An 11,451-nucleotide genomic window follows, 5' to 3' on the forward strand; every position below is an offset into this window, starting at 1 on the left:
AAAAAAAAAAAAAAAAAAAAAAAAAAAAAAAGTTAAAATGGCTATTTCACTTTTTGTAAATTTCAATCTATTTTGTAGGTGTTTTGAGAGAGTGTCAGTTGGTTAATGAGTATGGCAATTGACTCTATCTCTCTAATTATTGATAAGTTAAAGAGCACTAATAAGGTGAGTTTCAAAAGTTCTGTTAGACCCAGCTGAGGCATAGAGGTAGAGAAAACTTTCACTGCCATGGTTTAGAGCAATACACATCCTTTTCTCGTGTTTATAGAGCTTCAGTGTGGAACATTTGACTCCAAACTGAGCTTTTAATAAATACATAAAATTATTCTTTTGTAACCTTAAACTGAAATATAGAAACTATAAGCTTTTGAAGATTAGACAATTATAACAGTATTTGGATTTGCAAACAAAAGATATATATCTCTCTTCTTTGACTGAAGAATAGCTTTATTTTCCAAAAGCTAAAATCCCTGTCATGCCAAGTCAATGTTAGAAATGATGACTGTAGCAAGTGGAACAGAATTTCTACTTATCCAACTATGTACAGAGTATTGCTGATGAAGCTAATGAAGAACTAAGTTGTTCCTGTTTGCTCTGGGCTGTGTGGCAACCTAGTACCCTGTGAACTAGAAACTTAAAAGTACATGTGTATTTATATAATTTAAAAAATATGCTTTTTTTCTCCCTCCCCCATTCAACCTCTCCCCCCTAAACCTGCAGAATACCCTTTGAATCCTAAGTCTAGATCTCCAAGAATGCTGGTCATTAAAAAGGGCAGTACTAAAGAGCTGCAGATATCAGGATTCCCTGTAGTGGGAAGTCTTCATTCACAGTCAGTCAAGAATGGAACTGGCACAAGTGTTTATAAAGGATTAGTCCCTAAACCAGCCACTCCACCTGCAAAAGTAAGTTTTGGTAGCATGAACAACATGCTGAGAAAATCGTGCTCTAATTCTGAATATGTTTGCTTCACCTGAAGAGTACGTTGTTCCTAGAGTATTATGCTTTCAAGTCTTCTGTTTYTTAATTGCGGCATACGCTAAAGTGTCTGGAAACACTTTTTCTTTTTAAACTGTACTGTATTTTGATCTCTTTATTTCTGATTTACCCTTTTTGAGGTACGCAAGAGCTGTCTGTGCGAGTGTGAGAAGGATTTTCTGATTTATGGAGTAGTAATGCTTTTTTCTGTGTGTTTTTAACTGAAGAGTAAATACCTAGTGGAGAACTATAGCTCACATGAAGCACCTTCAGAATTTATCCCAATTACTGGTGTAGTGATATTGTGACCTAGTAGTGTCACTTCTTTTTACAACGTTCCCTCTTCATCTCATGATTTCCTTCAGGAATTTTTCTGTGCTCCTGAAGACATCTCATTGATTTGTTCTTAACTCACTACATTTAAAAACACTACTTTCAGATAAGAAGAGCTCTTACACTTCAGTTCTTAATGCATGAGACATCAGGGTCTTGAATGTTTTTAAATTTAACTCTTTGTGTTAAAGATGTGAACAGTATTTATGAGAGGATGAATTGCTTATAAGCAGTTTGTCTTTTCCACAAGAGAAGGATGTTTGCACTGATTAAGATTGAAGATGTAGTTTTACTTAACCACTTTTTTAAAGATTCTTGAAAAACAATCCTCTTGTAGTTAACAAGTCTTCAAATTTTTGTTTAAAACTTTTTTTTTAGCCAACACAATGGAAAAGCCAAACAAAAGAAAATAAACTTGGGAATCCATTTCCTCATGAATCTGCATATGGTATTGGCAATTTTAGTGCTTTCAAATCAACTGCCAAGGCATTTAGTGTGTCACAAAATTCAGCAAAAGAGGTAAAGCAAGTCTTTGTTTTTCTTTTTTCAAATCTATTTTTAGCTTTATTACTTGACTGATTAATACGTTTATGTAGAACTATTTTAAATTTTATTTTTGTGGATGTTAATTAGAAATAGAGAAGGAATGTTGGTGGCTTTTGAGTGCTTGACAGTTATCTTTGTAGGTTTGATCTGCAGGAAAAATGGTGTGTTAGGAAGTATAACCTATTAAGAAGTATAAGCGCATAGGTTTAAACTTAAACTGCAAATGTATGTTTCATGGAGGTCCACACTTCATTAACAGTGTTCTGTAAGTCTACATCTCCATAAATTCATAAATGTGCATCATAGAAAAACTGTAAATACTGAAATAAAATATATGCACTGTGTTTTTGAATATGGATATACTTGAAACCTGAAGCTGTGGGTACTTTAGAAGCTTTTTGTCTTTCATTCAAAGCTTTATAAATGGGTAATCTTTTAATATTTCTTTTCCGACCTCTCCCTTAGTGTAATCGGTCAAATTCTTCATCCCCTGTTGACAAAGTTGGTCAGCCTCGTTTAACAAAATTGACAAGAATGCGGACTGATAAGAAGAGTGAATTTTTGAAAGCATTGAAACGAGATAGAGTGGAAGAGGAACACGAAGATGAGAGTCATGCTGGGCAAGAGAAGGTAGTTTGGTTCAAAACTGCTATAGATAATGCAATGACAGGTTTCAGAGTGAACGTAAATTACTTTGACTGTAAACAGGTATGTCATACCAAGAAAATAAGTTAGTTGGAGAAACTCATGATACAGTTAAATCATGGTCTTGGATCTCTAAATACAAGAAATGAATAACCTTTTGATGATTTTTTTTAAGAAGTTACCTCAATTACTACTTTCTCCAGTACTACTTAGCTGTTTGTGTGTTATTTTTTTCCTAAAGGGATCTGTTCATATATGTGAATGGCACGATGTCTTAATCCTATGTCTTAAGCAACAATAAAAAGAAAAATAAACTTAGTATGCTAACATGATCTTTCTGTAGAGCAGTGTTTCACATTTTGAACAGTCAGTTATCCTATAAAACAGTGATGAAAAAACATCCAAGCCTTTAGAGTTCTACTTCTCAGACTGTTTCCTATCTAATTGGAGAGTTTAGATAGCCAGAAGTTATCTCTTAGTCTAGTTGTAGGAGCAGTAGTTTGATGCATGCATATATAAAGAATTTGTTTCTCTGATTGAGAGCTGGGATGCCTGTTCTGTATGTGATATAATGTGTCAGCTTTCTTTCAGCATTTCTTTCAGCATGGATGAGCTTATGCAGTGTTTAGCTGGCACCTCAGAATACAGTACGTCAGTGCTGCCAGACAGCAACAAGCCATAAGCATCTTGTCATGCTTAGTAAAGTAGTGTATTTTCCAGGATAAAACTATTACAAGCCTGTTTGTTGTAAATGAGTGCAGTGGTTCAGTGAGTGAAAAAGGCACAAATGACAAATCAGCAAAATTAATGAGTGCTTGGGGAAGGATTATTGTGATTCAGAGAAGTAAGAGAAGTGATACCAGTGTGCATTCCTTATAATGGAAAGAGTGACTTTTGACACTGTTTCTGTTTCGTTTTCTAAAAAAACTTGTTGTAAGGGACTTGTACAACTTAAATATTTGTTAAGAATAGTCTGTATCTTTCCATTAAGTATTACATGGCTAAGCAGGTATGGGTGTTGAGTGTGAAGTTGTTTGTGTGTGTTTAAGAAACGGAAGAAGAGTTTGATTTAAGATTAAAAAACTGTTTTGGCAAGCCCTACCTTGAACTTCATAACTCTGCAAAATACTGTGTCAACTTGGTGGGAGTTCCTGGTCCTGAAATTGTCTTGAGTTCTTAGTGTCTTCGTGATACTTATACCAAAAGCATTTGGTTATCCTGTTGTACACAACTGATTTACAGAATTAGTATATTGTGTGTGGGGGGGGGGGAGGGGGGATGGGGGACGACCCAACATTTTAGTTGCGGAAAGTCTTAATGTCCCTGGGCAGGTATACCAAGGTGTTGTTTGGAGTACTTGCTCTTAGGTCCATGCATCTTGCTCCCTTCTATTGCTGTTTCACTAATGGTCATCAAAAGAGGTTAAAGGTTAACAAATCATGTACTTGTAATAGTTGTCCTACTTCCAAGTTCATTGTAATGATCATAAAGAGGAAGCATAGTGTGCACCTGAAGGGATATCCACACAGATCTTTCATAATATGATCCTGTTTTAAAGCCTGCTGTAACAGACTTCATCTCTAAAATGATGAGGCAACTCATGGTCACCAGTTGAATCATGCTTACAAGAAGTTATTTTGCCCTAATATATTAAAATTGTTTAATATTTCTATGAATTTGCTTTGATCATCTGAACAAAGTATTCTCCAGGTTTACAATTTAACAGCTGAATGTTGTTTACTGGGATATTTGTTCTTAAATTCCTGCTTATCATTCTAAAATTTCTAGAAGCAGATAACGAAAGGGGAATGATGATAGTTTCGATGCTGGACTCTGAAGTATGATTTCTCACAAGTGCAGAGCTGGCTGGCTGACTGCCTCCTGCAGTGGAAATGGTGTTACACGGCATGTGTATGGATTTTATTGACAAAAGCATGTTAGCTGGATAATTCTACTTTTTTTTTTTTTTTTTTACAGTTGGTAAATCTTTTAAGGCTGCTAGGCTAATTACTATTTAAGAATTGCAAGTTGCTGAATAAGTGGAATTGAAAGGAGCATCTCTTGCTAGAGGATTTAAGAGCTTCTAATATCTGAGTGAACTTAAACAGCTTTATCATAGAATCAGTAAGGTTGGAAGGGACCTCTGGAGATCATCTAGTCCAACCTCCCTGCTCAACAGGGTCACGTAGAGCATGGTAGACAGGGTTGCATCCAGGCAGGCCTTGAAGATCTCCAGAGAAGGAGACTCCACAACCTCTCTGGGCAGCCTGTCCCAGTGCTCCATCACTCTCACAGTGAAGAAATTCCCCCTCACGTTCAGGCGGAACTGTCTGTGCTTCAGTTTCTGCCCATTGCCTCTTGTCCTGTCACACGGGACAACTGAAAAGAGTTTGTCCCCGTCCCCTTGACACCCTCCCTTCAGGTACTTGTACACATTGATGAGATTCCCCCCTCAGTCTTCTCTTCCYCAGGCTGAACAGGCCCAGCTCTCRCAGCYGTTCCTYRTAGGGCAGATGCTCCAGCCCTCTGATCATCTTTGTAGCCCTATGCTGGACTCTCTCTAGTAGCTCCATGTCTGGAGAGAGTCCAGCGTAGAGCTACAAAGATGAGCTGGAGCTTTTTAAATACACTTTCTTCCAAATTCTTATTTTTGGCTAGATAAGGTATAGTTCCTGTAACAACAGCCTGAGAAGTGCTGTAGTACGTGCATACAAAGGAAGATGTTAGCAGGATTTAAAGAGCAGCATCTGATCTCTTTGAATTTGTGGCAGACAAATTTGTTGGTTGTGGTATGGTGGCTCTAGCCTGCCTCTTAACTGATGTAAACTTAACTCTTTTTCTTTCAAACTGTTCCTGACACACAGAGCCCTGAAATTTAATTAATTAGAAGCCTTAGAAATTTCAGCAGATAGCTTTTATATTTTAGAAATCGTAGGTTAACTCAAATCAGTTTGTTTCAAACATATCTTAAAACGCAAACTCTAGAAAAAGTTTGAGACAGAGCATGGAGTTACTTTACTTAATCATTGGCATAATTTAAGGTTTCTGTAGTATCTAAGTATTGCAGACTCTCAAAATATGAACAAAACTATTCCTTGAGGTAGTGTAGAGTTTCTCTGTTTAAAAATAATTTAAATAAAACAGAATCATTGAATTTCAGCATTTGCAGAGGATTATTTGTGAATGGAATTATGTAATTATTTTTGACAGGATGATGACTCCTTTAACTTGCATAACAGCAACAGTCCTCATCATGAGAGAGATATAAACCGAAACTTTGAAAATGAAATTCCACAAGAGAATGGAAATGATTCGATTACATCTCAACAGATCATTCGATCTTCAACTTTCCCTCAGGCAGATGTTCTTTCAAGCTCACTTGAGGCAGAACATAGGTATGTACTCTGGTGTAAAAGGTGTTCCTTCATGGTAAGTGAGCTTGTCTTAAATTCTTACCAGCTCTGAAATCAGAATCTGAAAACTGAAAATATATGAAATATTTTATAAGAATACTGTAAAAGTCTTAACTCTTAGATGTTTTTCTAATTTCATKTGGAGTATACTTTGTTTCTAGAGTTGTGTACTGACATCTTAAACTTGCTTTTTAGTAAGTTTTGATGTATTTCTTCATAAAGAAGTAAAGCAAACTGCATTTTGACCTTTATCTCTCAAATAGTGATGTTTGCCTATCTCGAACAATGCATGTAATTCCTGCCTGTATTAACAGTACTGTAAATGCTCTAGTTAACATCTTTTGTTGCATACTCAGTTTTTCCTCACTGTTGAAATAAAGAAATTATTTGTATAAAGTCAACTAAAGTCAGCTATATCAGTGATATCACAAAACAAGGGAACAAGTAAATTCAGAAAAGGATTGAAGTGTATTTCTAGTATGTCGTAGAAGTAATTGGAGTAACAGCTGACAGAGAACAGTGCTGCTGGGAAATCATAGCTCTGAAGGTCTAGAAGTGAGCTTGTTGTGAGGTCTGTTCTAGTTCCTACTGTTCCTGGTAACTGAAGAAATGCAGCGTCCTTTTCTAGTGATAGATCCTATGTACACATTTGACTAGAGAATTTTTCCTTTTGTGGTACCTGCGAAGGGAGCTCTCATGACTGCTTTCTCTCATGAGTATTCTCATTCATGAGTATTCATTCTTTCATAGAGAAACCCTATGCATCAACAGTTGAACATACTTATGATCCAAATTTTTGTATCTTTTGCTTTTGCTTTCTTTATTCAGTAGTCCTGGAAAGCAGCCATTCAATTGAAACAGGATGTGAAAAGCCATCAGCTTTATTTTAAGCTGGTTTCTATAAGAGTTTACTTGAAAAATTGGGCTGTGTATGCTATGAACAGTTGTCTTGGAATTTTGTCAATTAACAAATAAAGATCTACCTCTTGAACCAAGATAATAGGAAACTTAGCATTTACAACCCTACGTTTATTGGATTGGCAGATAGGACAGGCTCTCTTGTATGCCAAGCCTAGTGGCAGGAAATGTAATACTTGGTACTTAGTGTGGATATATGCTTGAAAATAAGAGTGTGTTCTGTTCTTAAACTATTAACAATTTAATTTTTGCAAATGTTGAAATCAAGTGTGCAGAGGTAAAACAAGGTCAGCTGTGAAGGACCTGATATCCTTTTAGCCTCTGTGCTTCATATTTAAAAAATTAAAGATGTATACTTCTGTATAAGAGCTACTTGTTTAAGAAGTTATTAAAAAAGTTATTAAAAATTAGACTGATTAATCTACTTTTTACAGATCTTTATTTATCTACTTAGGCAAAGCTTGGAATGTCCAAGTGCATGAAGCAAATTCCTTGATGTTGTTCTCTTTATTTTAAAGGTTGTTAAAGGAGATGGGCTGGCAGGAAGACAGTGAAAATGATGAAACATGTGCTCCACTAACAGAGGATGAGATGAGGGAATTCAAAGTCATCAGTGAACAGGTGATGCAAAGTTAATATTTCGTTATGAACCTGTAGGTGAATGTCCTTGGTACCTATCTTTGAGGGGGATCTTCAGTAATTTTGATGGTTAGGGAGATTGACATTTCAGTTTTGTTGGTTTTTTTATTACCAGTTATTTCCTTTCTCTTTCATCCTCAACTTTCCAGCTGCATCAGGCAGGAGGAGAATGGGATACCCATCCCTCCTTCCTGAGCCCTTCTCTCTTTTCAGACACTGTCCCCATTAGTACAAAAGTTCGCAGCAGGCTGGGAAAAAAAAGGGAGTTTAAGTGTATCACAGGAGAAACGATGTGAGAGCGATCATTGGGGCAAGGAATGTGAGGAAGTTGAAGAGGATAAAGCTCTTGTTCAGTGCAAGAGCCTAACTTAGTACAGTTGGAGGTTCTTAGATCCAGGTAGCTAGTCCAGAAATGAAGGCACTCAGATGAGTTTTTCTTTATGTATAATAGGTAGTACCGTAGATTTACTGTAGCCTATAGATGAAGATGCAGAAAATACTGAAACTGCATTGTTGTACTTACCTTTTTATCTCTTAAAATCTTGTTTTTTTCATTTCAGTTACGGAAAAATGGCCTTCGGAAAAATGGCATTTTGAAAAATGGTCTCATCTGTGATTTTAAATTTGGCYCCTGGAAAAACAGCACTTTCAAACCTGCTCTGGAGAATGAGGATTCTGAGACGAGCAGCAGCGATACATCAGATGATGATGACGTGTGAAGATTAACATCTGTAGAAGCTTGTTTTGATCTCATGAAAATTTGGGGGTGTATTGTCCAAAAAAAAAAATCTAATTTATGTAGTAACATACCCCGTTAGAGAAAGAATGATGGGACTTCTCTCTGAAGAAAGCGAGGAATGTTGTGTTGGGTGTGTTGAACATTACTATGATTTCTTTGTAAGCGAATGTTGTAGAACGAGGACTTGGGTTGACCCAGCATTGACTTTCTTCATCACTGCAGCATTTCTGACTAGCAATGTGACAATGTAACAAATCAGACTTTCTCATTTAATAATAAAAACAAAAAGAATTGTGTAATGTCTTGCAAAGCTTCTGTCTTAAAATGTCCAAGTCTATGAGGAAGAAAAGGGCAGTTGACAATATTTTGCTTGCCAAGTCATTTTTTTCTTACAATGGAAATCCTCAAGTCCACTTTGTATGCAAAAAGGGCAATGTAGCATGTTGGCTAAAATGAGCAAAGTGCACTAAAACTCTTTTCCTTAATTGAGCTGTTGTACTGTTCTACTTTTTCCACACATAATTGCTCCTTAGCCATTTGTAGTGTAGTCCTTGTTATAGCAAAAGCCCCCTAATGTTACAGTTCCAAATTTCTAGAACTAATCTTTAATTTGAACGCTTCACGGGTACTGCAAGACCCAGTGTTCTCACAGTGAACATATTTGTGTGGGAAAATAAGCACTTTGATAAATTATTCACATGCAGAAAAATAATTACGCTGACTGGATTTGTCCGCTACATGGGAAATAAACTGATTTACAGAGTAATGTCTCAGTGCCTAGCATCAAGGGTATTGTTTTTCAATTCTAGCAACAGTTCTGTTTACATTTACATTAAATGTACTTTGACAGCAATCACTGCATTTCAGAAGGAGTAAAAATATTTTTATTGCTAAATCATACTTTCATAGCAATATTAGTATATCTGTGCAGTAAGCGCTTTTTTCAGTTCCTTTGTGTAATAACTTTTTTTATTATCACACTTAAACTAATCTTATATTACTTAGTTTTATTTGTTCATTTTAACTTAAAATATTTTCCCCAAGTTTGTACAAATGGTACATAGAATTACTCTGTAAGTACAACTGCTCTTGATGATGTCACATACTATTTTTTTAACATAGCTTATAGGGAGACATTCTCTCCTTCAAGGTATTTTTGAACTACATTGTTTTATAATGGTGATTTTCAATATAAAACTTAAAATATTTATAAAGTTGAGGTTCTTTTCCATGTTTTTAACTTTTTAGGAAAAGATTTTTTTTATGATGGCATCCAAAAATTTTGGATTTTCACAAGGATRTGAAGTGTGTGAGTTCATGTTAGGGATTTTCAGGCTTTTTTTTTTTTTAAGTTTCTATTAAGACAGGTTTTTACTTGGAACAGGCTTGTATTGGTGTAGTTAATTTTGGCACTATATATTGGAATATTATACTGTGCTCTTGTCTAAACTTAAAAGGATAAAAATGATCTTTTTTTAAGGGAAGACTGCCATATCAGTAATGATGTCTTAGGTACTTGTATGCCTTGCAGATCTTTTCCTCCCTTCTCCTTTTCCCATGTTTTTTTTAATGTAGTTTTTATTTTATTTTTTTGTTGTTGTTTCATCCTTTCAGCAGGGTCTTCTACCTATTCTAGTTACTTTGTGGTATGTAAATGCACTCATTTTGCTACTAATTGAAAACTTTCTTGCCTTGGCGTCTGTCAAAGTGGGACATAGACATCCGTGTTTTTCCTGTGTTWGGTTTAGTGACATCCTTCTTCCCATCCTTTGGGAAGATCTTATAACTGTAGAACACTTACACTAAATTTATGGACTTAGGAAATTTGCAGGTTTAACAGAGAATACACTCTTTAAAAAAATGGAAATAACAGTTGTGCTCAGAATATTTGTTTCTCCTGTTCCTGTTTCTTCTGTTTCTCCAGTGTGAGAGTAACCTTCATGCTGGTTCAGAAACTGGTATCAGAGTTCTGCATAACTTGTAGCTAAATGGTTATCTATCTGCTCTGTTACTTAGTTTTCCCCCCGCTGTAGTAAGAGAAGTGGTGAAGTTTTATCTCCTCACTAAGGAGCTGGATAGCCTTACATTGTAATTAGTTATGGCAAAACTGAGTAATGCAGTCGGCCTCTTTCTTCCCACCCTACTAAGAAATGCTTCCTTTACTCACTCACTGAGGAACTCTCAACAATTTCGGGCTTTCAACTTTGATTTTCCTGGGAAATGTCTTCCAATGGATGTCTTCCTAGCTAGGTCACTAGTTCATCAGGAATCCTGTCTTCTCTTCACAGTTAGAAGTCATGAATATACATAGGGACATTGATTTAATAAGACAAACCATTTGAAACAAAAGTTTTATTTTTCTTGTTTTACCTTACTTTGGCATAAAATGTATGAAGACAGTCTTTTGCCTGTCCTCCTTCATTTTGCTCAGTGCACGGCTATATAAAGCAGAGTGAATGCTGATTCACTAGTATGCAACAATACAAATTTTCCATCTTTTGACTTCGGTTGTTCCTTTTCTAGAACAGTGTAATTTTAGTTGTTCATGAGCCTTCATTTTCAGCTTCTCTGTATCATGATCCTTTTCCAGGATATGTTTTTGTTTCTTTGAAAAAAATGCCAAAAAAAAAAAAAAAAAAAAAAAAAAAAAAAAAGCCTTAAGACTTAAAAAGTTGTTGGACTAAACTTGCCTATTCCTATAGCTACCTTCTAGCATATGCTCTGGAAAGGATGCACAGACATTTTTCAGTGGCTAGTGGAATATAGAGTTTGTCAGTGCTGGATCCAGAGAGCTCAACCTTAATGAAAGTCATTGAGTGCTGCATACAGACTTGGCAGTGATGTGTGATTTGCAGTAATCACTGCAATTTATCTATCTAGCCTGTCTTTGACAGTGAATCGTATCCTCTTGGGTCCCCTTCCCACCTTCCTTTTGAAGGAAAGAATCTTTATCAATCACTGATTTTCTGATTAATTGCTGATGAGGAATATATGCTCTTGCCTGCCAATTGTATGGAAGGTACTTTTGTTTATAGTAGGGGAGCTCTGGCTCTTCTGTCTCATCTAGAGTGACCACAGAGAACTCACTCATCAGTTTGTGTCAGGCCTCTTTCTGTCTTAACCAGTAAGATAAGCTACAGACAGTGTTAATTACAGTAAAGTTGTCTATGGTTGTATATTGGACCCAGTCAAAATTCTGAAGGAGACTTTCTACTCGTGATCCAATCTTTGATAAATATC

At 35.9% G+C, this 11,451-nt stretch overlaps 1 protein-coding gene across 3 annotated transcripts in view; it reads left to right on the forward strand.

Moving 5' to 3' along the window:
* GPBP1 (GC-rich promoter binding protein 1) overlaps positions 1 to 8,977 on the forward strand; it is a 32,960-nt gene extending 23,983 nt beyond the window's left edge. For all 3 annotated transcript variants that reach the window (XM_085326457.1, XM_085326456.1, XM_085326458.1), the window contains 6 exons: positions 721 to 905; positions 1,690 to 1,830; positions 2,323 to 2,487; positions 5,713 to 5,897; positions 7,352 to 7,454; positions 8,033 to 8,977. In XM_085326457.1, the coding sequence (XP_085182583.1) occupies positions 721 to 905; positions 1,690 to 1,830; positions 2,323 to 2,487; positions 5,713 to 5,897; positions 7,352 to 7,454; positions 8,033 to 8,191 (938 nt within the window). In that variant the 3' untranslated portion in view covers positions 8,192 to 8,977. The remainder of the gene's footprint in view (positions 1 to 720; positions 906 to 1,689; positions 1,831 to 2,322; positions 2,488 to 5,712; positions 5,898 to 7,351; positions 7,455 to 8,032) is intronic.
* The last annotated feature ends 2,474 nt before the right edge of the window (positions 8,978 to 11,451 follow it).

This window comes from Rhea americana, unplaced genomic scaffold, assembly GCF_003343005.1.
Source record: "Rhea americana isolate MKP2758 unplaced genomic scaffold, rheAme1 scaffold_13, whole genome shotgun sequence".
NCBI lineage: Eukaryota > Metazoa > Chordata > Aves > Rheiformes > Rheidae > Rhea > Rhea americana.